A 26,680-nucleotide genomic window follows, 5' to 3' on the forward strand; every position below is an offset into this window, starting at 1 on the left:
ATTAATTAATAATACATAAAATATATTATGTACAAATATATAGTGTGTTAAACTAATGATTAGATCAATTTTTTCTATTAAATTATTCATTTTTTGGTTAAAGTATATCATATATTATTAATAAATTAATAACTCAATGTATTACTTTCATTTTTTTATTTATAACGTTATTTATTTATTATTTGTAATTAATCTTGTGCGTATTTCATTGGCTCATGTAATAACCATATTAATGCATAATAAAATATCTAATTCAATTAATAAATATATTAATATATTTAATTATATATTAAATAATTTATTCGTGTAGTAATAATGTTTATTTTACTTAATTTGAGGTTTAGAGATTATATTGTAATTAAGTGTACTGTAAAGATTTAGAGATTCTTTTATTTTTTATGTTTTTCTCATGGTGGGACACTAACAGTGGAAACTGTTTTCTAGTGCACATGAAGTCATCAACACTAACAATAAGTGTGAAGATGATCTTCATGTATATGACTGACATGATCTTCGTGTTAGACATGAACTTAATCTTCATGTATCTATTTGGGGGACTAACCCCCCTTAAAAGTAAACTAAACGAATGTATGTTTTTTCTACTTCTAGTTTTCAAAATATTTTGCATACCTCTGCAAGAAGGATCAGAGAAAGCGTCATTCGGATTAGAAAAAGAAGGATTCTCAAATTTACCAAGGCTTTGGTGGTGTATCTGAATCAAAACCGTCATTCGTTAGAAGAAAGAATTTAGTAGAAGGACAAAGAGACATCATTCAAGTTTTCCACAGGGAACATGAAAAAGAAACTGCCAAAATTTGAAAATTTCAGCAGACTAAACAGCAACTCATGAACAATCCTGCTGCTCCTACTGTCTGCAATTTTAATCCTCATTTCCAATCTCATGCGGGAACCAATTTCATTTGAACATAGTGAGAAAAAGACGAGCTAACACATTACAGCAGCCCAGTTCAAAAATTTCTTCCTCCAACTTCAGTTCTTGCCGAGACTAAGAGAAAAGGAAAAGAAACAGAAGGAGAAAATGTTAATTTGCAACCACTACGACTTTCCTTCCTTTCTTTTCACCACTCCCATTGATCATCCTTGGAAGGATGTCTGCTTGTTTTGTATGACCTTTCAACGTTGAAATTCCTAATAAGTTCTTCACCACTGCTCCAATCAGTAACCCCTCCCTTCTCCATAATCTTGCACATTAAGGGTCTTCCTAGCAGCTAGCAAAGTATCCAAAACCTGTTCATAACTTGAAAAACAGTCAAAAACCCATCAAAATCAGGAGTAAACCCATTGTGTATCAACAAATAGATGCATCCAAGTGCCTCATCAACATGGCCCCTCGAGAAAAGTGTCTCCAAAATCTTTGAAACCAAGTCCATGTTCTCCATCACACCCTTTTCAATCATACTATTCATAACTTGCTGTTTGAATTCTTTCATCTTTAAACAGAGCCGGACTTAGAACATAGCCATTTTGCATCATACCATCCAGAGCAGTTTTGGCATCTGCTGGTTCATCTTTCTCTAAGAAGCTATCAACAAGAGCTTCAGGAGACTCCACATCAGATGCAACTCCTCGCCTATGCATTATCTTTAAAACCTCAGTACCCAATTCGGGAGCCCCTTCCTTGCAATGACCACGAACTAAATTGTTGAAAGCAACAAAGTCTTGAAAAAGCCTTTTTTGTCTCACTATTATATTATTTTCCATTGTTGGTAGCTTTTTCTTTTACTTCTCTAAAAGAAACTACCGAGAGAAAAGAGCGAAATCCCTGCGTGCAGACTGACAGGCAACGGAGGACTGGGAGTTATTTAACTTTGTCCTCCGCTTCCGATCGCCAATCGAACAACTAGACTTTTCCCACCGGCGACAGCGGAGGGAGGTAAGATTTTCTCCAACGGCCAGAGTCCTTCCCTTTTTCGTTTTTTCTTCACCACTTACAGATTTCGACTGGAAGCGTCATTTCGCTTTGGTTTTTCAAGTCAACATAGATGGAAACGAGCGGAAAACGCCCTGAGGTGAGCGCCACGTTGCGCTCAGCGATCGGCGTTGCAGGGATTTACTGCGGCGCGAAGCCGCCAAAAGACGGTAGTTCAACAACTGAGCTTTCCTTTCGTCTATGGCAGGCATTTTCCTTTTCAGCACCATATGGCGCCAAGACGGGGTAGTTCTAGAAAGGTCTGCAGACTCTCTATTCCTCTCGATTTATTAGGCGTCGTTAATAGCTTTTGCTTAGAATGGTGCGATTCTCTCCTGCACGACGAAATGTAGGTGGGTCTGAAGAGAATTGACGCTGCTGTTGACGCGTTACTTCCTCTGGGATTTGCGAAGCACCTAATCTGCAAAACTGTTTATAGGCTCTTGAAGGTGAGCTTCTTCCCTGTTTTCGTCTACTTTCGAGTGCGGGTTTACATTCAGTTTTCATTTTTAAAGGCAAATTTGCTCTGTCTATTTAGGTATACGAGGGGGATGACGGGTGGGTCTTTATAGAAGAAGGCAGTTATAAGCTTCTCATTGATACTATTCTGGAAGAGCAAGAGAATGAACAAGTGAAGGTGAATCATTTTTATGTGGATTATCTCCTAAGGTTGTTGTTTCGCACTTCCAGTTGGGACATGATGTTGAATAAGTATCTTCACGCCTCTCTGTTTGCGTGTATGATTCATGAGTCTTGTTCTATGCATGAGTGCTGTTTCTTGTTTCAACGACGGATGGTTTTCTCCGCTTATTAACGATCTGTCTTGCTGCAAGTAAACGCTCTTCTTTTGTCATTTCCATGATGAACTGATGAAAAGAATCTCGTGTATTGTCGATTTCCTTTGAATCCTTATTAATGTTTCCTATGCTGTTTGGTTTGGTTTGATTTATGGGTTTCCACAATGGGCCATATGCTCTGGATTTTGTTTATTATATGGTCTTTGATAAATGAGCAGTATTTTCTTGAAGTTCTGTACAGCCTTTTTGTTGTTTTTGATTACTTGATGAAGTTGATAAGCATCTCAATTCTCATGGATACCTTCCCTGTCCTTTTCAGTATCTCTTTCCTCTTTTCTTCTTAAAACTTGCATCCTGCTCGCAGATCATGTTTCAATAACTTTTTCTGTAAATATACAAAATCATTCTCTTGGCCGAGTTGCCTCTAGGCACATGATAGACAACAGAAATCACATCTGGGTATTGGCTTAACCCAGTAAAGGGGGTTCAAAGACCAAGTAGATACACTTGTTGAAAAACTCACACAAAAGTTAAAGTACTCTGTCATTGAATGTATCAGGTTCAAAGACCAAGTAGATACACTTGTTGAAAAACTCACACAAAAGTTAAAGTACTCTGTCATTGAATGATGATACAAGGTCCTCAATGTACTCTGTCATTGAATGATGATACAAGGTCCTCAATGTACTCTGTCATTGAATGATGATATAAGGTCCTCAATTTCTGTTACTGCCAATGGGTATCTAGGAATATTTGAGACATCAACTAAAAAATCTTTAGCATATGGGCTTTTTTTTTTTTGCATTTGAGAATTATTTATCTAAATATTTCACTTATTCTTACATGTTCAATTGTTATGTTTGATGTCCAATGAACATCTTGTAGTAGCAAAAGGCAGGAGTAGAATATACAGATGTTTAGTTGAATATATATTTTTGGATAAATTCATAGTGTCCCAATTCTAGCTTTCAGTGATCTTACTCGGGGAACTGTTCTGCTAGGCTCTTTATAAAATTTTATGTTTCCCTTCTTAAGAATTTTTAGGATACTTCTTTCTTCTATCTGCTTTTTCTTCTTTTTCAAACATTTCTTTTACGATCTTTTTTTTTTACTTCAAATAATCTTTAAAAAGTTAAAATTATGATTTTGCGTAGACTGATACAGTACAATAAATATGAAGAAATTTGAACATAACTTGTGAGTTCAGATATTAGGAATAGATTCAGATGCTGATGAAACATCAGATGGTTGTTCTGAATTTATGTTACCCATTATATTTGTATTCAACCTTTTTTTGTAACTCTAAATGCAACGAGAATAGCAGTTACGTTTGTATACCTTGAACCTCAAATTTGTAATAGTGTTCATCACATACTGATGAAATGATTGTCATTGTTGTAATTAATCCTTTGGAGAATGGTGTTGGCTTGGCTATTTTGATCTATTGCCTCTGTTCAAGCAAATGTTAGTCAATTCCATATTTTATCTCCTACATGTCATTCCTTACTGTTTTGATTAATATTATTTTTGACAGTTCTCTAATTTTTGGTAGTTCACCGACATCAGTAATATCCTTCTTAAAGTTTGATTGAATATTCCAAACTGTCATGTTATTCTGTTGTTTTTATTTGATGTTGCTACTTGCAAGGCTTCCCAAATACATCTGGTACTGATTTTGTCCTCTATACTTCTGCAATATTTATACCTCAAAATTTTTATAACTGCATCTATTGCTTCTTGCCTGCCATTCTCTTCCATGAAGCATGGCTGTTTTCTTAGAGTTTGGTCTTCATCCTCTGGAATGCAGTTGTCAGTATTCAATGCTCATGATGTTCTTGTGCTTCCTCCCATCTTTCCTGCCCTTCATGGTCAAATACTTTGCTGTCCTTTTAAGGAAATTAGGCAAGATTGTTTTTTCTGACATTTGCAGCTGTATATTTATGTGTTTGAAAGGAAGGAAACATATGAGAACCTCTGATGCCAGTAGCTGGTCAATGAATGGGGTCATTGAAATTGCTATGCATAACATTCCTTCTGATCTGGCTGATTTTCTAAACATAACCTCCTTTCTAGCTCTATTATCATATAGAATCAAAGGTCTGTGGTCAGCTTGTCTAGATATACCATGGAGAACTCCATAGAATAGTCCCTCCTCAATATGGCTGGCTTAAGCTATACTTCAACAACAGCTCCAAGGGCAATCCTGGGTTTGATGGTGCAGGTAGCGTCATTGAGGACTTTGCAAGTAATAAATGTCTTGTTTCTGTTGCTCCATTCAGTCATTGTGCATATGCATAAGCAGAATTAAGGGCTATGCTTCAGGGTCTTTGGGATTTTTTGGATCACTTTCCTGTGCCTATCTTAGTAGAAGGGACGGGATGGTCTTCATCCGCTGTGCTTCAAGGAAGAAAGCTCTTCCGTGGTGAATTTGATGATATCTGTTGATCATGGATAGTTTCTTGCTTCACACTTTAAGAAGCACTAGGAACTATAATTCCTTCGCTAAAAGTGGAGCTTCTTGTCAACAACTCATTGTGAGAAGAAATTCATATTCTTCTCTGTTGTTGATTGCTTATAGGCTCTCCTTGTATCTTTCATCCCTTAGGAGTTTACTCCTAATGAAGTCTCTTTCACATTGTTGAATAAAATCCTCACGGTTACTCTTTCCCTTATTATTTTATTTCTTCTGGAAATATTTTAGTTGAACAATCTGACATTTATATAAGAGGTACATCTATTGGTGGTGGGTGGTGCTGATCCAAGAGGTGGTAAAGAAGTAATTTCACCTGAAGTAGTGGGACTGAGGTCATTGAAGAAAGGGGGGTTGAGGTGGTTGACTCTGATGAACCCTTCTTGTGGATTGTGTGACTATTTTAGTATTTTTTTTTCTTTAGAAGACATTGAAATTTAAGTGTATAGCTTAATTCTTGAAAACTGTACAAGTAAAAGAGTAACAAACGGAGTGGTGATTAACCTTTTTAGCCTTTCCATTAGTAAAACATATCACATTTAAAACTGTTAGTATAGTCAAGATTAAATATATAAGGAGGTGAAAATAGAAGTCGATGGCGTATGGCAGTCTTTTCCCTTGAATGTCACTAATCTAAAGCATTCAAAATTTAGAAGCAACAATCAGATGTCTACTTCGATAAAAAGAGAAGTATTGTAGACCATTTTGACTCATCTCTTTTTTTAAGATACTGAATTAAATAGTTCAAATTTAATATTTTTTAAAAAGCTAAGGGTAAATGTGAAATGTAAAACCTTATCTCAGCCAAGCCTCTAATTTTCTTCTCTCCTCCTCTCTATCTTTTTTTTTTTTAAAAAAAAAAATTCCTTTGTACTTTGATATCAAAAGATGATAAGCATTTTTCTTTTGTGTATTATTCTTTCTTATCCTCCTTTTGGTGGAGATGGGTTTTGCAAAGTGGGACTATTATTCAGGAAAAGCTAGCCTCTGAAACCTATTAGTGTTAAAGTTAGGCCCATTATATTAAAAACCTTCAAAAATGTTTTTAGATCTGAATGTTGGATCATCTCGCTGGAGATAAATTCAAGTGCAGGTTAAGATTACTAGTATATGATATTGTTAGATTACTAGCAATATTAGATTATTAGATAAATTTCATGTTAATAGTAATATAATGTTCTTTTAATCTTGTGGATAATACTTTTTGAGATGGTTTAGAGATAATTCATGAAGACATAAGCCTACTGTGAGAAGTGATTAGGAAATCTCATTTTTAGTGTATTTAGATATAAAAGTTCATCATAGCATTATTGGTAAGTTGGGTCTAAGGCCCATCCCAAAATGACTAGCCAACTTAGGAAACCTCTTTCCCAACTAATGAACTCAAGATCTTTGTACTCACTAATCTATGTGGGATTATTCCTTAACACTCCCCCTCACGTGCAGGCCCTCTTTTGTGGCTCTACAAGTGGATAATTTAGGTGTAGGCCCTCTTTTATGACTCTACAAGTGGATAGTTTTAGGTGTAGGCTCTCTTTTATGGCTCTACAAGTGGACAGTTTAGGTGTAGACCATCTTTTGCGGCTCTACAAGTGGATAATTTAGGTGCATGCCCTCTTTTGTAGCTCTACAAGTGGATAGTTTAGGTGTAGGCCCACATATGAGTACCTGTTCTGATACCATGTGAAGTTGGGTCTTAGAAAATGACTAACAAATGACTAACCAACTTAGGAAACCTCTTTCCCAACTAATAAACTCAAGATCTTTGTACTCAATAATCCATGTGGAACTATTCCTTAACAAACTTAACAATTATAAATATTTTTACTAAATGAAACAGGTCTAAAATGAGTCTCACAGTTAACAGAGATCAACTTGGGGGGTTATACTTGAATCTGACCCAACTAAATGAATCTGCAAGTCCTGAATATTGATATTTTAAATGGACAGGCAGGATGATATCTCTCACTCTCTCTCTGTCTCTCTTTTTCCGTATCTCTATCTCTGTGAATCTCAGAGTCATTGAGCAAGAATTGCATTTTTCTCTTCTTCCCACCCCAGACACAGAAACCTTGTGAAGGACAGGGCAGGGCCCTCCCACTCTCACACACTTCATCAAATGAAGATGCTGATGATGGACCATCCAACTTCGAACATGAGCCAACGGAGAGAACTGCGCCAGGTGAGACACCTTTTGTTTGGTATGGTTCTGTTACTTTCCTTTTTTTGTACTGTTCTTCTTGCTATTTATTTAACCAAATATTGCTTTGAAATTCAACAAAATATTTGCGAGATGATATTCATAAATTAAAGAAAATCCTCCTAGGATGATTTATTTTGTATAATTTTAAGTTTGGAATCCATATATCACTAGGCCCAGAAAAAGGGCACATGTAGAGTTCTCATCCTGTTGAGGAATTGAAGAGTTGGTTATCTTTTTGGCATACAACTTGCAGATGATGAAAATGAGGCAAGAGGTGAAACTGGGGAAGGTAGGCAGATGGTGCCATTGCAAGAGGGAAACACCAATAGTCCTGGAGGAGGTAGACAACTGCAGCTGAATCATGACAGAGCTCCGAGTAGTCCTATACAGAGGAGGAGACCCCCATGCTATGGTTGGATTAGTGACAGTGAAGAAGAGGCAAATGAGGAAGAAGCCAAATGCATTTCTTATGGAGATCTCAGTCGCCAGAGAAAACGCCGTTGGGATGTCAGACCATGCCACTTCTAGAGTCTTTGTGGGGCCATGATTGCCTTGTGAATATCTCTTACAACCAGTGCTAGCTTCTGTTTTTTACTGCTAATTTGTTTTTAATTTTTTGGGGTATATAATCAAATTGATAGACTCTTATGAATCGTTTCAGTTTTGTGTTGCTTCCAGTTAAGGCAGTGATAATGGTACTTGTACATGCAGGAAGTTTATGCTTTTCCATAGGAGTGATATTGATTTTTCTCCAATCTCTGTATCAAATTGAACAAGCTTGTTAACTTCCATGATGCTTTGCTGCTTGTTGGTTGTGAGGGCCTGTTTGGAACCTGAACCCGCAAAGGGAGAGAAAGGTATTTTCTGATGTTTGGTAACAGAGAATTATTGAGAGAAAAGAAAAAAAAAGAGAAAATTATTTTCTTATTTTTAACCACTTAAAAGTGATTTTATCAAAATTAATTTAAAAAAATATGCATTATTATTTTTAATATGTTATTTATAAAAAAATCATGTATTTCTATTTTTGATTTTTTAATTAGGTTGACCCAGTATCCACCTATACTCGAAAATTTCAAGTTATGTCCACTTTGAACACTGGTTTGGATCTAGGGTTGGATTCGGTTCGGCAGGATCAATTGAACCTAACCTATTGTCACCCATTTTTATTACTGGAAAAATCCACATTTTTTATTAAATTCAAATCAAGCTTGAGTCTTTTGTAGTAATTTGAACTTTAAAATTATGTAAAATAATTAGTTATTTTTAAATTTATAATTTTAAATTTAAATAGCTTTACGAGGGCTAGGATGTGGTGTTTAGAATAATATTTACTATTTATAGAAATATATGTAAAAAATGGAAATCTCGAGCAGTCATACGTGGCATTTCTCTGTTCGCCCTTGTGGGTCCAGGATGATAGCATTTGGGTATCTCTGCAACGAAACGAACCAGATAATTTCACTTGGTTCTTCCCAGGAAGATAAGAATACGACTGGGAATATCTCTTGCGAAACTAGGCATCATACCGCAAACCTGAGCCTCTACACCTGAATCTCGGAAGAGCTTTTCAATGCCATGAAAGCTACTCTGTGGGAGCTGTAGAGCTCGTCCTTGCACCTGAGATGACTTATTCTGCAGTCTTCGTCGACAACTTCTCTTCGGCATTGCTGTGCAGCTCCTGCTACAAAATCTGTTCCTATCCTCTGTTTCCTTCTTCTGCTGTCATCAGACAAAAATGCCTGCCTCGGAGATTTCTGCGAGCAAAACCCGTATCGAGGTTAGCTCTTTCTATTTATTTATTTATTTATTTTTTTGTTGCTGGTTAGTGAGTCTTGTTTAAGAGCGAGGATAATCGGCTTTTGAATTGTTAGTTCTGTTTTCTTGTGTTTCAATAATAGGACTGATTTTCACGAGATTTTGGGACGGTTTGCCTGTGGAGCGACGCCGCCAGGTACAGAAACTGAGCCAGATGGCAACAGCGAGGAGGTATCTCCCTAACATTCTGCACTGTTATTACGACTTATACAATTTTTTATTCGACTCTATCGTAGTACACCTTTTCTCGCTTTTTATAATCGTGTTCTCATGAATTGCCATGTTATATTGTTTTTCTGATCCTAATTGAGTACTAATTCGAGCTCTGGTGTTTGAGAATTTTCAGTTACTAGTAAAGTTAGATTGCCTCCCTTTTATTTTTTGTGCTTTTGTGAGAACCAATAATGTTAGACATGATTGAGGAACTTTACTTGGAACTTCGTTTTTCAGGGGAAAGATATATTTGATAATGGACAGTCAAAACTACCTACTGATTTACCTCCGGAGAGTAATGGGGTTCGCGATTTGGAACCAGACAGTGACAATGTAATCTTTCAAACGAAGAACTTTTTCATTCTTGGTGCTTGGCTACATGATATTTGAGATGAAAATTAAGTGAGCCTTGCTATCGGTAGCCTGATCCCCTGGACCCAGAGTATAAGCCAGGGGTATCAGGTCTTAGACCCGGTGTCTTTTTATGAGATCTCATTGTTCTCACCAGTGGGAGGGCGTGTGTATACTCCCAAGACTTGCAAAATCCCTCTCCCCTCTTCCCTCTTCCCTGCGTAAAACTAAAGCCTATCTTCAGACTAACCAAAGAAAATGTCTGCAATCTTTCAGGAAAGCAATCGATCTTCTATTACGGGAATGCTACAGTTGTTGGATTCGCTTGAGAAGAATGGTGAGACTGAAGGTGAAATCCATGAGACTCAAAGTGAAGTCCAGGTAATTCTCCCTTGGCTAAATAGATATCTTTCTTTTCAGAAACTTTCCACACCAGTGCTTGATGGGGTTTTTTTTGCGTGTAACTAATTAATATCAAATCTATATGTTACCAATAATATCTGTAAACTGTAGCTTCCACAGGAAAACGGTGAAAATGTAGAAGTCACAAGTGGATCTCCTCTGCCAGGTGTGAAGGTGACTACTGTTAGAGCTATTGTTTTTGTCATCTTCTAAAAGTTTTTTTATGAAAAGTTGTCATCTTCAGTTGACAATGTTTCTTAAATGTATGAAAATATCTACAAACTGCAACAGCAACTTGGAGAACCAATTCAGATTCCCAAAGCAACAATCGATATTCTTAAGGACCAGGTTTTTGGTTTTGATACCTTCTTTGTGACAAGTCATGAGCCTTATGAGGTGAGATTTTAATGTCAAATTGCTGAAGCCTAAACTCTGTAGAGGCAGAAGGGCTTAGTTTTCTGTGGTTTATGATAGTTCTTTATAGGGTAATCTTGTAAACCTTTATATTATCATATCATTTCACTAGGGTGGAGTTCTATTCAAAGGAAACTTGCGAGGGAAGGCGGAAAATAGCTATGAAAAGCTAATAAAGAGGATGGAGGTAATTGCACAATTGATTCAGCCATTCATAGTATCTAAATACAGTAACTTTTCAGGCTTTATTTTGTGTAAATTCTAGCTTTTTGTATTTACAGGATAGATTTGGGGATCAATATAAGCTTTTCCTTCTCATCAATCCAGAAGATGATATGCCAGTAGCAGTAGTGGTGCCAAGGAAATCCTTGCAGCAAGACTCACCTGGTAACCCTGAGATAATCTTATTCCTGTTTTTTCTTTGGAACTTACTTTTTATTATAATCTCACAATAATATTAGAAACATGCTAAGCATGGTTTTCTGTGTACAGCTGTGCCTGAATGGTTTGCAGCAGGTGCTTTTGGATTGGTCACCATTTTTACATTACTTCTTCGAAATGTACCTGCACTGCAATCCAACTTACTGTATGTGGTGTTTTCAGTTCATCTGCCTCCTTTCTAATAGCATATAAAAACTACGGCAACTTTGGCATACTACTTTTCTTAGGATTTTCACAAATTTTCATGTGATTATAACTATTTCCATTGGTTTTTTATTGGGAAAAATTACAAGGTCTCATGTTATTTCAGAGAGAAAAGGATTTTTGACATGTGCTTTCTTTTCACTTGGAGGAATGCTTTGACAAATTCTCATTAGTTCTTCATTAATCTAATTTGAGCTCATGTTAAATTTCTCACTTCTAACCTGTGATTGTAATATTTAGGCTGTATTCCTCATTCCTCTTATGTGATTCTTTTGTTACATAGATCAACATTCGACAATCTTGGACTGTTGAACGATGGTGTTTCTGGAGCAGTTGTCACTGCATTTATTCTAGGTGTACATGAAGTCAGCCATATCTTAGTAGCAAATAGTGTTGGGCTTAAGCTTGGGGTGCCATACTTTGTTCCTAGTTGGCAGGTTAGTTCTTTCCATCAAGCTTTACTCATATTGACAAGGCACTATTATCAATTTCGGCATTCTTTACTTTTTTTTTTCTTCCTACAATATTCCTGCATTTACCCAAATAATATTCAGTGAGACATGGACTGTGTTAGTATTGAAGGATTACAAGACTCCCATCTCTTCATTTTTTATTTTGAATTTGGTTCAGTTGATGATTGGTTGCAGATAGGCTCTTTCGGTGCCATCACAAGGATTGTCAATATTGTGTCCAACCGTGAGGATCTTCTAAAGTTTGCAGCCGCTGGACCTTTAGCCGGATTCACAGCAGGAGTCGTTCTTCTGCTCTTAGGGTTCATCATACCACCTAGTGATGGCATTGGCATTATAGTCGATCCATCAGTGTTCCATGAATCTTTTCTTGCTGGGGGAATTGGTAAGCTGTTTCTCCTATATCTATCTTCACACCAATCCTTTGATCAGGCTCTAAGACAATGACATTGTTTTTGTTTTCATGTTTCTATTGAAAACATGACATCTTCCTTGCACAAAAACTCTTCTGCTTTAGTGAGATCTCATCTAGGAATTATCCTTTAAAATAGAGGGACTAGAGATAACATAAGTTTACCGTATCATGATTTAAGAACTTGCATCTACAAAGAGAAGATACTGGAGATGTTGTTACAGGATACAGGTTGATGTATAAAGCATTAAGGCACATATTTCTCGCCGGCAATTACTGATGGATCAGAGAAAAACTTGAGAGTGGTGATTTTGGTTATGAGAAAATTAGGGAGGCATCTGCAAAGTGCATCTGACCAGGAAAAGTGCTTTTGACTTTTGTGGACATTTTCCTGAAACAATATTAAGACCACAGGTCCTCTACTGTCCAGCTTTAGCGATATGGGTTTAACTGCGCTGAAGGTGTTGAGATGGGCAACTGTCAACATTAGGGAAGGGGAGATTAAGAATGAACTAGATTTGGTAAAACGGGTCCATATTGACCTAAGTAAAATGTTACTGACTTTTTTTTTTTTTTTTTTTTTTTTTTTTGAGAAAGTGCAAAGCTTTAAATTAAAGAATGAAGAAAACAAAGGGGAGGAGAGCCAAGCCTCTAGCCTCAGGATACGAAGGCAAGAGACTTCCTCTGGGCAATGTCGTGATGAGATCTCCCTACCTTAGCTAAGGAATAAGCAATAAAATTAGCTTCTGCCCCAACTAAATGCAGAATATGGAAAAGTTATTTGAGATTGTATGATCATGAGAAACAAACACCATTCATTCACAAATCCAAGTTGTATGAGATGGAAAGATGACGGGAAGATTGGGACCGACATGTGTTTAAGTGACAGGGAAATAAACAAAATCACATGGAAATAGCCAAAACTAGACCAACCTCCAGAACAATAACTTCAACTACATTATCTGTAAGTTATTTATTGTTTAGTAAAATTGTAGGTTGAATTATACATTGCATTATGTTGATGATGCTGAAGACTCAGATGATTTGATATGCAGCGAAGCTTCTTTTAGGAGATGTTCTGAAAGAAGGCAGTCCCATATCTATCAACCCTCTAGTGATATGGGCTTGGGCAGGACTTCTAATCAATGCAATCAACAGCATCCCAGCTGGAGAGCTTGATGGGGGCCGCATCTCTTTTGCCTTATGGGGTAGAAAGGTATCTTCACTTTTCAAATTATAGAAGTAGAAATGTATCTTTAAATTATAGGAGAATCTTGACTTGTCCCACTTTTGAGTCAATAGTGATGGTCTTATGCCTAATGGATTGTCCGATTTTTCCCTCTTTATCATTGGCGTGGTAGATTATCCCAAAATAAGCTGCTATAATGTGGATTTGGGTGGGCTGGACTGAGTCTCCTATTTTCTTCTTATGTTCAATTATTGGCTAAGGATAGACAGTTTTGCCATTTGTCATTGTGGCTATGAATTTACACCAAGGGGCAGACCGAAAAAATTCAGATGTTTATCCGTTCCTGCTGCATTAGATGCAAAGGCGGAAACAGTTATTACCCAGGACAGCTTGACGTTCTCTTCTTTTATGGGGAAGCTATAATCTTAGCTGCCAGTGAACGTGTCTAGATGCTCACTGTTCATAAAGTTATGGCATTTCATCTGGGACCCCGGCTCAGCTCCTCATGCTCCAACCTTCTCACGGAAGGTCTCAATTGTCAATGATTTTCTTTTGCTTGAACGTTTCTGTCAATTTTCTTCTTAAGTATTATGTTTGTTTTAAACTTTCAAACATTCCGGGTCTGTGCCAGACCTGTAGGCCAGGATGGAGCCTGAGCCAAGATGTCTTGGCATTCAGCATTTTGAGATTTACTTTCAAAGGAAGTACTTGATCAAATAGGTTTTTGAGATAGGCCTGACCAAGCTCGGTCCTAGGCAAACCCAATGTTATCTGTTACTATCACTCTCACAATGTGTTGCATGTCCTGCAGGCCTCGACGCGGATAACCAGTGCTGTCATTGCGCTGCTCGGGGTAGCCTCCTTGTTCAACGATGTAGCTTTCTATTGGGTAGCTTTGATATTCTTCTTACAAAGAGGGCCAATTGCTCCTCTATCGGAGGAGATAACTGATCCAAAAGAAAACTACGTTGCTCTCGGCGTCACAGTTTTGCTCCTGGGACTGCTGGTGTGTCTTCCCTACCCATTCCCATTCTCAACTGAGAGCATGAATTTGTAAACAGTGTATACATTCAGAGATATGAGGAATCAGTTCATTCTACATAAGAGGCGATGGTGTCAAGGTTCGCCCTGCGATTCGAGCTAGCCGGTCATTGATGTAATAAATCTCACTGGAGCACCGTTGGTTGTATTAATTGGACAGTGCTATCAGAGTGAAATTTGAGTGTTTGATAAGAACCCTGCAACACTTAAAAACTGGTTCTTGGTGATAAATGTGGGCGACAGTTAGTATACTGAATTTAAATGCTTCCAACATATTATCGTGAAAAGTCGTGCAGCTCATGACCATTGAATCGATAAGACGAAAAGGAGTAATGGTTTTATGTAAAGGACACGTGAAGGTTCAGAGAGGTAGCTGAGGTTTTGAAGGACGAACAGTCATGATCCCCTCTTCATCTTTCGATCCCAGAACTATTTCTGGTTATGCTATTCAACTGTTTCTAACTTCTCCACCTGCTTCACTACTGTTCTTCTCTGCATGGCAATGTTATTCTCACCGGTCTGGCTGTTCTGTTTCAACTTAACGGGAAGGTTAGTCTTGCTTCTCTTCACCTTCTACTCATGCTTCTCTTCCTGTTTATTTTCTCTGTTTCTTACGTTTCCCTCTGCTTCCCCCCGCCCTCGGCCTCTCGCCGGCCTCTGCTTCTCTTATCAAAGATGTTAGTCTCTAGATCATCTTAGCTCATAAGGAAGATAGTGCGGAATTTCACACGTTGCAGGTAGATTTTGCAGTGCTCTATTTAGACAAATATGCAAGGAATTGACTAAAGTTTCTTTCTGTGAATCTCTCCTTCCTTGGCTTCTTCCGCTCTGTTATGATAGTTTTGAATCAGAGTGAGTGAAAAAGGAGTGTGATCAATCATATCCAGGGACCTTTTAAATTCAGTCACTTACATCCTCTCTCTTCTTCTTATCAAAGTGATGTTGAGACCCAGTTTAACACTCCGTCAAATTTTTTGCCATGGAAACAGCCATAAATGTTGAGACGTTGAAGAAGATGCAAATTGTCAGATTCATAAAATACGAAGAAATGGGTTTCCGCGCGATTGAGGAAACAAATTGGTTCCCCTTACCTCTTTAACGTCTTCAAGTCGCTTCACATAGGTTCACAGTTCCGTTCTTTCTGTACTGACCCAAAATCCGAACCTAAAATTACCAGATACCTCACACTTGACCAAGACCCGATCATCATCCTCATAACCTTGTCACTGCCCCGTCCCTATAAACCTAACTTAAGCTCAACCCATTCCTGCCCAACTTCATCCATCCCCGCCCAAGCCTACCTCGTTTTTTCTCCCCACCTTGTCCCCAAAGGTCAAGTTTGGGCAAATTCGTTCCTAACCTAAAACCTATTGGGGTTTTTTTTCTCCTCTGCGAATCCAGGGTTTTCAGGTTAGGTTTAGGGTTTACGGGTTACTATTTAAAAAAAAAATTCTTCTCACCTGAATAGGGTTTTTGATTAATTAATATTGCCATTAGTTTTCTAATAGATCCAATAAATTACACCAACACTATATTTCTTTGATTATAAATATAAATAAAAAATTATTAGCTATACTAATTATGGAATTCAATACTTTGGAAATATAAATTATAGAATCATTAATACTAGCAAGAAAATTCTAATATAACTAAGCATGTTAACACTACCTTAGGCTTCACTTCTAAATAATCAAACTTGAGATACATGAGCAGGAGTGTATGATGCAGGAGTGTACTATGCAGGAGGAAAAAAGCTAGCTGCATATATCAAAATCTCTGGTTTCATCGCTTTGCGTTTCCTATTGGAACAACAGCAGTGTTATGGAAAGCTGATAGATAATAAGACTTTTGCAATATTAACAGATCATCTCATTTGAAATATTTTTACAAACACCTTGTGTACAGAAACTGAAACCCACATAAAGTTTAGAACTCAGCCAATACCTCAAACAATCAACCACAATCAAACAACCACAACACAAGATTTATGTGAAAAAACCCTTCAGTGTAAAGGGAAAAAAACCCATGGAGCAAATCCGAATAATCCTCCACTATTAAAAATTGGCTTACAATATCAATTTCTCTCAAGTTTGCTCAAACTTGAGGTTTACAAAATCATGAGAGAAAACAATTAATAATTCAAGCTCATTCACAAGAATTGTGAGATAACCAAATAAACAAAGGTTAGAGATCACCGGATATAGAGATTTCACAAAAAATAAGAATGTAGAGAAATACCAAGTTTGGAGAACCTTTCTCTTTGCTTTTCTTCTTTCTTTCTCCTCTCGGTCGAATTCTCCCCCCCCTTTTTTCTCTCGGCCAAGTCCCCTTCTTTTCCTTTTTTTTTTCTTTTTTTTTCTTTGTTTTTTTGTATCTCTTTCACATGTGAGAGATTTAGTGGTGGGGCCCACTCATGGGCTGGACTCCACCTACTAAAAGCAACGAGCATGATCTAATAAAGAACAGGCAGTCCAGCTAATCTATGCCTTCGGCCAGGCTTCAGGCAGGGCCCAGGGGTATGGATTTGCTGTCGTACTCCATTAAAATGATTGTCCACGGATATGGATTTACTGTAATGTGCTGGTTTTAGCTTCGTTTTCTTTGATTCGCTGTGTTATATTCTTTTTTTCCCCCCAGTTCTTCTCTTCAGTTTAAATGGCATTTCCCCTCGAACTATACAGAGAGGATGATAGATGAGACCTATTCCTTCATCCAAATGGATTTTATTCATCTTTTGATTAAAGGGTACTAATCCCTTTGCTAAGTATCTGTAGCAACAAATCTGAATTCGGGTTAATGGATGAACTGAATCGTGTAAATGAGTTTTATTTATCCTCTTCATTAGAGAGGACTAATGCCTTACAAGTCTGAACTCGAGTGGATGAACTCAATCGCTGCGGTAGGCCGAGTTGATGCATGGACTCGTCCTCACCACGTAGCAAATTGTTTCCCGTTGCCAGACAAGCCAAAGATCATTTTGCCTGTGACTTGTCTCAGATTCTCCGGTTTTGCCGTCCTCCTTTTTCAGGTGGGAATACGTGTTCGTTTTACTTCATTAATTGATGGGTTTTTCCCCGTCGCCTTTTCTGTAATGACAGCGAATAATCCATACCAGCTATAAATGAGAGCACTTGTGCATGGCCTTCGCCTTTGCATATCTTCCGGCCTTCTCTGGCGAGATTCCAGCGTTTCTTCTCCAAACTCTTGATTTTGCGGAAGAAGGGAGGAACCAGTTCATTTACATTCCATTAAAGGTACACTTCGAGTCGCTTTCATTTCAGAAATTATAACTTGTGATCGATCCTTCAAAATCGTTTCAGACATGTCTTAGCAATTCTCTTGAACTCTTCATCTTAGTTTCTGCTGTCGTTGGAGCTCTAAGTAATTAGGAGGTATGCATGGTTCATTTCTTTGTTGCTATTCGATTTGATGTCCAGTGGATGATTCGGTTTTCTAAAAAGATTTGGAAGAAAAGCTGTTAATCTTAGCTTTTGGGAAGTCTTGTGCTCATCGTTTTCCCTGTACATAGCCGGTAACTGCGTTTGAAGCAACACTGAAAAGATTGCATGGCAGAAGCCTTGGTGCTGCTGTGATTACTCAGGAGCATCAACACTTAAATCCGTCCTCTTTTCAAAGGAAGAATGGAGGTTATACTAGAACTAGTTCTTGGACTTCTTCTCTGTAAAATTTAAATGCTAATTCTAAAACTTTCAATCCTTACTCCATATAAAGTAAGATCTGTAGCTTCATAAAACTAAATGTTAAGATTAAACAACATTCTTTACAATATGAAGAACTTGAGATAAAATAATTTTAATGTTTGTCATTTTAACTGAAAATTTTAGCAAAATTTTCGTCCATTTAGGATAAATTTAAAGAAAACTTGAGTTCAAAGTTTAAAACTAAATCTACAAGTTTAGTATAACAAAAAAATTATGGATGGTAGTATAGGGTTTCTTTGTAAATGGTGGCAGCTAACTGTTATTTCAAATTCCAAACTAGTTGGATCTACCGAAATTTAAGAAAAGAGATTGCCGCTAGTTACACGTGGATAGATGGGAATGAAAATTATCCGACAAAGTAGTTTACGTTGCATGATGTAGTTTTATATGACATGCAACGATAAAGAAAATATGGCGCGAACAAAAAACCCTAAAGAGATTCTCTTCGAGTCTTCTTTTTCTTCGTCATTGATGATTTTAATTGTTTGTTTTTAATTTTTTGCACTCTTTCCATCTCTTTATTTTCCATTCTTTACTTCTTTTCTTTCCCTTAGGAAACTTTTACCTCCAAGGAGAATTGTATCTCTCCAAATTCAAGGGTGTAAGTTTTACTTTTCTTGTAAAATTTTATTTTTTGATAGGTTCATATGGAACCTTGATTAATCTAGATAGAATGGGTTTGCTAGAGCTAGAAATTGGCTAATTTCTTGGAGAGATTAAGTTGTAATCGTATATTTGAGCATATACGTAGCTTGAAGGAGAGCGAAAATCTCTTTCTTGTAATTCCAAGCTAATAGAGTGATTATATCAATCATTAATCATCCTCTATTTGATCGATCACCCAAAAACAACATTCTGATGATTGATCAATACAAATCGATAAATCAATATTAACTTTATAGATCAATCAAACTACAAAAACTCAAAATCCGACTTCTTTTTGAACCATAAATTTTCATCTTCAACTTTCTCCGTTTAGCTCCAAGTATGAGACATTCCTTGTCTTTTAGAAAACCTAACTTTAAGTTGCAATACAAATCACCAATCCATAAGAATAATCCATCAACCAGACAAGTTCATGAGGTTCAAACAACAAGTTCTACTAACTTGGGCTAATCAAAACCTCAAAATTTGAAAGCTTCCATTTCAAATTTCATCATCGTCTAGGGTTTAAGAAGAAGCACAAAAAATTGAGAACTCTCTTTGGATAAAAATCGTTCCGATACCATGTAAAACTTAAGAAGGATGAACCAATAGAAGAATAAAGGAATTTTGGAAGAAAGAATGTTCCAAAAAATGTGCAATCACTCTTGTTAGGGATAAAATTTCCCTAACCTATATTACTAACTCAAATTATACATCTACACAAAGTTACAAATACATACTTCATATACTTAAAACACAGTTCATGCCAATAAAACCATTTCCTGAATTATTGTCCCAAAATCTTTGCTGCTGTCTGAAATTGGAAGAGTGTCATCGAGCAGCTGGATCCCTCAATATTCTGGTCCATTTCCCACCAAAGGCTGAGTATGGGTATTTCATCTCATCTATCTGCTTCGTCTTCCTAGTTCTTGTAAATTTTCCTTTCACCACTTTCTCTGGTTTTCTTTTTCTTTTTTAACGATATGAGAGCATGAACAGGCACGGATTTATTTTCTGCTCATTTCTTCTTCACTTATACTTTTTACTCCCTGTGGGATTAAAATCGGAAAGAATTTGCATTTAATGGTCCATAATTGGTTTTTATTTCTCTAACCATCTGTTAGTTTTTGGATTTTCATTTTAAAGAAAGTTTGAGCTTCAAGATTATTGGTCACTAATTCATTTTAATTATTCTTTTCCATTTTTAAAGAGCAAAGCTAATGAGTACTGCTACTGCAAATTTTAAGAGATAATGCACAGCAATCAGCAGAAGATTCACTTTCCGATGTTAGAAATCTGATTTGTTGTTTCATTGACAGTTCACAGTGAACTCTTGAAGAAAATGGAGGCCATTGCTATTTCTAGTGGTTTGGTCCCTTCAAGGAGCTGTAAATTTTCAATTTACAGGGTTACCAAAATCACTATAAAAGGATCGTCTTCTCGTTCTCAACTTTTCTCTCCTATCAAATGCTCCACACTCTCACCTCCTGCTACAGGTAAGAATTCATTCTTCATCTCCAAATTATTCACAGTCTGCTTCAGACATGTTCTTATAAAAGGCTGTTTCTCTCATATGGTAGAAGGTGGAAAGAAAATATTCTAAAGATCAAATTTCCAGGACTAGTTCTTTTCTCTCATACCTTGTCTTGGTACATTTCAGATTTAACTGGTTTATTTTTGTAGAGTTTTCATCTTGTAAGTTGATGGAGAGATAACTTTGCTCTCTCGAGTGATGGATTTCAACCTTCTAACACTTCATTTTTGGTAAAGCAAAACTTTCTGATTTAACTTTTAACATTGATTGGTTTAACATCTCAGCAGATGATGCTGTGAAATTCATAGAAGCCTCAAAGAAAGGGAATCTCGTGCCTCTGTGTCAGTGCATTTTCTCTGATCATCTAACGCCGATCCTTGCTTACCGGTGCCTTGTCAAAGAAGATGACCGGGAAGTACCGAGTTTTTTATATGAATCCGTGGAGCAAGGTTCCAAAGGGTGTAATGTTGTAAGTTCTCACTACTGAAACTTTTCCGTTCTGCAAGTTCTTGAGCAAAACTTTTATTTTGATTTGGTGCAATAGGGGCGTTACAGCGTTGTTGGATCTCATCCAACAATGGAGATTATTGCCAAGGAGAATTTGGTTACTATAATAGACCATGAGGAAGGACGAAGAATGGAAAAATTTGTTGAGGATCCCATGGTGATTCCGAGGCAAATTATGGAAGATTGGAGCCCCCAGTGTATAAATGAGCTTCCTGATGCTTTCTGTGGTAAGATGCTTTAAAATTTATGCTTTGATGCTCATTGTCTTCATAACAGAAAGAAATTTGTACCCAGTAAAGTATTCAAAAACACCAAATGATCCATGATGAGTGGATTCGCAAGTTTCTTCTAGAGTTTTGTCTAACTTTCTTGATTCACTGGAACTTGTATCTGTGAAAAGGAGGATGGGTTGGATACTTTTCATACGATACTGTGCGATTTGTTGAGAAGAAAAAGCTTCCATTTTCGATTGCTCCTGTAGATGATAGAAGCCTTCCAGATATTCATTTAGGGCTTTATGACAATGTCATAGTTTTCGATCATGTGGAGAAGGTAAGATTTTAAAGTTTTTTGCTTCCATTGATGTTATCGTTCAGCTAACTTGCTTTCTTTGTTTAACTCTTTTCCTCAGAAAGCTCATATCATCCACTGGGTACGGTTGGAACGTTACCCTTCAGTTGAAAAAGCTTACCAGGATGGCAAGAACCGGCTCGAACTACTGGTTTCTCGAGTACAGAATGCCAGAAAGTATTCATTTCGTCTCTTTAATTTACAGTTATTTATGTGGTTACTCTAGCTTTTTATCATTGCCTCTTTGAGTGATCTAGTTTTCACTAAACTGAAATTTTTTACTGATAGCCCAAGGCTACTAGCAGGTTCTGTGAAATTGCATACCAGTGACTTTGATCAGACGTTAAAGACAACATCCATGACGAGTGATGCCTTCAAAAGGGCTGTTCTTCATGCCAAAGAACACATTATGGCTGGTGATGTCTTCCAGATAGTGTTGAGCCAGCGATTTGAACGTAGAACATTTGCAGATCCATTTGAGGTGTATCGAGCACTAAGAATCGTGAACCCAAGTCCATACATGAGTTATTTACAGGTATTCTTCCATTGTTCTATAGTTTACCATTATCAAGTCCGTTTCTTGAAGCATATTTACCCACTTTTCGTTCTCTGTTTTCGTAGGCTCGAGGCTGTATTTTGGTTGCTTCAAGCCCTGAAATCCTTACCCGTGTAAAGAAGGTAAAAAATAACAACATTATTGATATTGTTTCTCGAGAAAACCAGTTTAGTATCTGATTCTGAATAGCTTTTTGCGATTCAGAACAAGGTTCTTAATCGACCACTTGCTGGGACTATTAGAAGAGGCAAGACCGAGGAAGAGGATCGGATTTTGGAGAAACAACTTCTGAATGATGAAAAACAACTCGCAGAACACATCATGCTCGTTGATTTAGGCCGAAACGATGTTGGAAAGGTCTTTTTTTTTTCTTGGGTGTGTGTGTGATTATGCTGAGAAATTAATAGTTATTGATCTGATCAAAACAGATAGCTTAGTTCATCTAGATGTAGCAGTGTTGAAATCTCTGGTTCAGCAACTATACTGACTTGATCTGGTAAAGAAATGGGCATTTCATTCAACAAGTTATCCTGATACAGGTCTCGAAGCATGGCTCTGTCAAGGTGGAGAAGCTCATGAATATTGAACGATACTCCCATGTAATGCACATTAGCTCCACGGTGAGAGGATTAATATTGCCACCTTGTCTTCCTCTTCGTTCACGTTTGTAAAAAAACTTCTAATCTTCCACTCTAATTAATTTTTAGTTATCTTTCTCCAGGTTTCAGGAGAGTTATGTAACGATCTCAGTTGCTGGGATGCTCTTCGAGCAACTTTGCCCGTCGGAACAGTGAGTGGAGCACCCAAGGTTCAGTTACCTTCAAACTTTTGCTTTTCTGGGTCCAAATCTTCTGAATTCAAGACACTCCAAGTGCCTTTCTTCTCAATCCTTTCGAAAACAGGTTAAGGCGATGGAATTGATAGATCGATTGGAGATAGCCAGGCGTGGTCCATACAGTGGAGGCTTTGGTGGTGTTTCATTTACAGGCGACATGGATATCGCGCTTGCTCTTCGTACTATCGTCTTCCCTACCGGCAGCCCGTACAACACCATGTACTCGTATAAGAATGGGGGTCGACGGCGAGAATGGGTGGCGCACCTTCAAACTGGTGCCGGCATTGTTGCGGACAGTAATCCAGATGATGAACAGAGAGAATGTGAAAACAAGGCAGCTGGTCTTGCCCGTGCCATTGATCTTGCAGAATCAGCGTTTCTATAGAATGGCTATAGAGATTTGATCTCATTATGCTCCTGAAACGCATATCAGTGATTGGAAAATTAAACTTGTAATTAAATGACCTTTTTTTCATGTTTTCGTTAGAACTATTTTCTTCTACCATAAAATTGGTTTACTCTCAGTTTCTGGGCTTCAGAGGAAGGTATTGATCATGGTGCCATATGAGAATATAATATCAAAAATATTTTTCTTTAACCAAAATTTCCTATTTTTTTAAAAGTAATTGAGTCACCTTGAGTTCTACCATCAGGGTGAAACTCAATCAAACCTTTTACTCATTATAAATGTATATATTATACATTTCTAATGTGTAAAACTTTATATTATATAATAATTATTGTTAGGATACTTATAATGATTAAAATAATTATAATTGTAATTTTAATTATATTATACTATATTATAATTAAATGTGACTCATCCCTTCTTCATCCCCTCCCTATCCAAAATCCCACTATTTTTTTTTCCATAATATCCCTATATTTATAAATAGTTTACAACTGATCAATAATAATTATGACAATATTTTTCTTTATTCTTATATTCTATATGATCTTAGAGCTTTCAATTGATTAATTAGAACCAATCTGTCGTCGTTGAAAATCTTTATCGGAAGCAGCCTCTGTAGCTGCAACCCACTTCCGCTGCTCATACCTAGTATTTTCTTTCTTTCTTCGTGCAATCTCGTCGAAGGTATTTTTGAAAAAAAAAAAAAAACTGCCAACGGACTTTGCAGAAACTTGGAGCAAAGCTCGTCGACAGCACATGACTGTTTACGGCAGCTGCGATACACTTGATGGTGCAAGACCATTGAACGAATAGGTGTAGCAAAATGTTTTGCAAGGCTCTGCAGAGAGAGAGACCAGAGACTGAGCTCGGTGTTGGGAGGCCGAGGCTCAGGTGCCAATGGTCGGCGGCAGTGGCAGAGAAAATCAGATCTTAAGCATTGATACCATGTAGAAATTGATAAAAAAATATTTTCTGATGGTATTACTTTCATTAATATATGTATTTATAGTTACCAAAATAATAAAAATTTTACATGAGTGTACACTTACAAGTGTACATATCCTTATCATATTGTTCTCTATCACCGGCAGGGTGAATCCTAAAAAAAAAAAAACAAACTGAAGTTTTCGGGTACAGTTGAATCAGGTTCACATAAAACCCGAACCCAATCCCATCTGTCCACAGGAAAAATTGTCACCCCCTCAGTCTGCCTTTACAAGTCGTAGGCCGTCTCTTATATTTTCACGGGTAACGTATCTCGCCTTATCCTTAGTTCCAAATGGCTTCCTTGGCGATTGGAGCTCTTCCCATGGCTGTTAAGTCCCTCAATTTTCCCTCCCGTCTCTCTTTCCCTCGTACTGATTTTCACGGCCTTTCAGTCCCCGCATCCCCCGTCTCCCTTTCCATGACCGCAACTTCTCCTCTGCCGCAGCTCTCAGGTATAAGATAACCTCCCTTCCCCTTTTTCTGCCTCTCGATTTGCTCTACTAATGTCCACCGGCCTCTTCTCTCGCTTCAGTTTACTGTGGTAGAGGGGATAAGAAAACGGCCAAAGGAAAACGATTCAAGCATTCTTTTGGAAATGTAAGTTTCGATCTGCTTCTCGATTTGAAGCAGCTCCCTTCCTATTTGCTGCTGTGAAATTTCTGTTTCTGATAACTTTTGTTTACATCAGGCGAGGCCCCGGAACAAGAAGAAGGGAAGAGGTCCGCCTCGGGTGCCGGTACCCTCTGGGCCACCGAGGAAAGATAAGTTTGATGATGGGGAGATTGTGAAGATTGACATTGATGAATCTTTGTTTTCTAATTGAGGAGTTCAGCCCTGTGATTTGTAGCTTTTATGATGCCAAGAAATACATTTCTATGACTATAACTTTTCCAATTGTTAAGTTTGATTTTTCTCGCATGCTTTATTGAGCCCATTCATTTCAATTGTCCTCTCCCGACGACGTCTTTCCAAAATTAGGGTCAGCCTTGAACTCTCTTCGACATCCTATAACAACTGAAAATCCCACTTCTTTTGTGTTCCTGGAACTTCTACAAGCATGGTGCCATTATGCCTGAAATAAATCTATAAGATGCTTCTACTGAAAATGGAACAGAAATTTGACATGCAGAATTTTTAATACGGGGTCTCTCAAAGCTGTAAATCCAGCTAGTCTCATTGTTGGGCTATAAGTTTTAGGGACTTAGTGTCAGAACTTCTGATCGTCCGAAACCCTCTCAAGAGTCACTATGGTGGTTCAGCTTTAGTTTCAAGGGAAAAAGAGAGAGTTGCTATCCTTGGTCCTCCCTAAACTCCTATTACTTTGTGGAATTTGATTGAAAGCACTTGGAAAACGATTCTGATCTGAATGAGTACTTGATATTTAGATTTTTCCTCTGTAATGTTTGTTTCCACTATATGATGAAACCACTGAAGACGATTTGATGGCTTTTTTCAAATTTCAACCAAACGTATGAGGATAGTAACAACCAAGTAAAGGTTTCAGCTTTAGTTTCTATGGAAAAAGAGAGAGTTGCTATCCTTGGTTCTCCCTAAACTCCTATTACTTTGTGGAATTTGATTGAAAGCACTTGGAAAACGATTCGGATCTGAATGAGTACTTGATATTTAGATTTAATGTTTCTTTCCTCTATATGATGAAACCACTGAAGAAGATTTGATGGCACTTTTCAAATTTCAACCAAACGTATGAGGATAGTAACAGCCTAGTAAAGGTTCAATCCCTTCTCTCATTTGAGCTTTTTTATTTCCAGATTAATTCTTAGAGCCCTATAATATGAGAGAAGTGTCAATTCTAGAATGGCTACTTTGATTTGATTGCATACAGTCATGTACTCACTAGAACATCGGAAGCTTTCTTCCTTTTGTTGTGGTCTACCCACCTGATCAAAATTTGACAGGAGCTGAAATTTTTTGTTAAAATTGAATTTTCCATTAACTTGATTGAATATGACTAAGAAAGGAGGATGTGGTTCTGAGTTTTGGTTTTTCTCTTATGGAAGCCATTGTTCAAATCTTATGAAGCTGCTCTACTAAAGTGTTACTGATGTATGAAAAACTGAAAGATGATTAAGAGTTTTTCTGCGAGAAGCTTATTGAGAATCACAAACTTCTTACTGATGTTAATTGGGCTTGATGCTCTGTTACGTCGATAAGAAGATAAAATAGGAAGCACATCTTTCATGATTACCTTGTATATCATTTATTTTGCATCAGCTTGGAGCTACAGTAATATGGATTCCAGTTTCTGCTTAAGTGCTGCTTGTTCCTTCAATCTTCCCTGCATTCACTATTTTGTTGTTTAATTACCTGTTTTCAAGTGATCTTCATTGAATTTCTTGTCCATGGCTTCTGCAGTCTGCAGATTCCATCATTTTGACCCTTGAAGCATTTCACTTATCAGTGTGACGGTATACTTGAAATGATTTGCTTTTGGGATTTTCTGAATCGATGTGTTCTCAACATGCACTTGATTATGCATCTAAGGAAGATAAAACAACTAATCTGGGGCAGCCCCATAGTGACTTGTGACATTTTC

General features: G+C 37.3%; 4 protein-coding genes across 5 annotated transcripts; all 4 read left to right on the plus strand.

The window, feature by feature from the left end:
* The first annotated feature begins 1,608 nt into the window (after positions 1 to 1,608).
* Positions 1,609 to 8,227, plus strand: LOC137966681 (uncharacterized). Its single transcript, XM_068813370.1, has 6 exons — positions 1,609 to 1,894; positions 2,139 to 2,190; positions 2,284 to 2,379; positions 2,469 to 2,567; positions 7,259 to 7,379; positions 7,654 to 8,227. The coding sequence occupies exons 2-6, from the start codon at positions 2,161 to 2,163 to the stop codon at positions 7,926 to 7,928; spliced, it is 621 nt and encodes a 206-aa protein (XP_068669471.1). The 5' UTR covers positions 1,609 to 1,894; positions 2,139 to 2,160; the 3' UTR covers positions 7,929 to 8,227.
* Positions 8,228 to 8,828: 601 nt separating this feature from the next.
* LOC137966069 (probable zinc metalloprotease EGY2, chloroplastic) lies at positions 8,829 to 14,590 on the plus strand. 2 transcript variants are annotated; one of them, XM_068812536.1, is made up of 13 exons: positions 8,829 to 9,180; positions 9,302 to 9,389; positions 9,669 to 9,764; positions 10,059 to 10,163; positions 10,296 to 10,358; positions 10,476 to 10,580; positions 10,711 to 10,785; positions 10,880 to 10,985; positions 11,091 to 11,184; positions 11,527 to 11,680; positions 11,891 to 12,098; positions 13,181 to 13,341; positions 14,126 to 14,590. In XM_068812536.1, the coding sequence occupies exons 1-13, from the start codon at positions 9,026 to 9,028 to the stop codon at positions 14,369 to 14,371; spliced, it is 1,656 nt and encodes a 551-aa protein (XP_068668637.1). In that variant the 5' UTR covers positions 8,829 to 9,025; the 3' UTR covers positions 14,372 to 14,590. The 2 variants fall into 2 exon arrangements, with proteins under 2 accessions (XP_068668637.1, XP_068668638.1); XM_068812537.1 differs by having other exon boundaries at positions 10,305 to 10,358.
* A 182-nt stretch (positions 14,591 to 14,772) lies between these two features.
* Positions 14,773 to 23,280, plus strand: LOC137965824 (anthranilate synthase alpha subunit 1, chloroplastic-like). The gene is made up of 13 exons (XM_068812184.1): positions 14,773 to 14,904; positions 17,454 to 17,609; positions 20,042 to 20,218; positions 20,541 to 20,725; positions 20,801 to 20,990; positions 21,164 to 21,315; positions 21,395 to 21,510; positions 21,622 to 21,868; positions 21,955 to 22,011; positions 22,094 to 22,246; positions 22,429 to 22,509; positions 22,611 to 22,697; positions 22,792 to 23,280. The coding sequence occupies exons 3-13, from the start codon at positions 20,065 to 20,067 to the stop codon at positions 23,107 to 23,109; spliced, it is 1,740 nt and encodes a 579-aa protein (XP_068668285.1). The 5' UTR covers positions 14,773 to 14,904; positions 17,454 to 17,609; positions 20,042 to 20,064; the 3' UTR covers positions 23,110 to 23,280.
* A 1,059-nt stretch (positions 23,281 to 24,339) lies between these two features.
* LOC137966540 (small ribosomal subunit protein bTHXc) lies at positions 24,340 to 25,041 on the plus strand. Its single transcript, XM_068813201.1, has 3 exons — positions 24,340 to 24,575; positions 24,656 to 24,720; positions 24,812 to 25,041. The coding sequence occupies exons 1-3, from the start codon at positions 24,416 to 24,418 to the stop codon at positions 24,944 to 24,946; spliced, it is 360 nt and encodes a 119-aa protein (XP_068669302.1). The 5' UTR covers positions 24,340 to 24,415; the 3' UTR covers positions 24,947 to 25,041.
* The last annotated feature ends 1,639 nt before the right edge of the window (positions 25,042 to 26,680 follow it).

This window comes from Aristolochia californica, unplaced genomic scaffold (genome assembly GCF_029961685.1).
Source record: "Aristolochia californica isolate CCGP_79_NKW_82.1479 unplaced genomic scaffold, dmAriCali1.0.hap1 SCAF_5, whole genome shotgun sequence".
NCBI classification, from domain to species: Eukaryota; Viridiplantae; Streptophyta; class Magnoliopsida; order Piperales; family Aristolochiaceae; genus Aristolochia; species Aristolochia californica.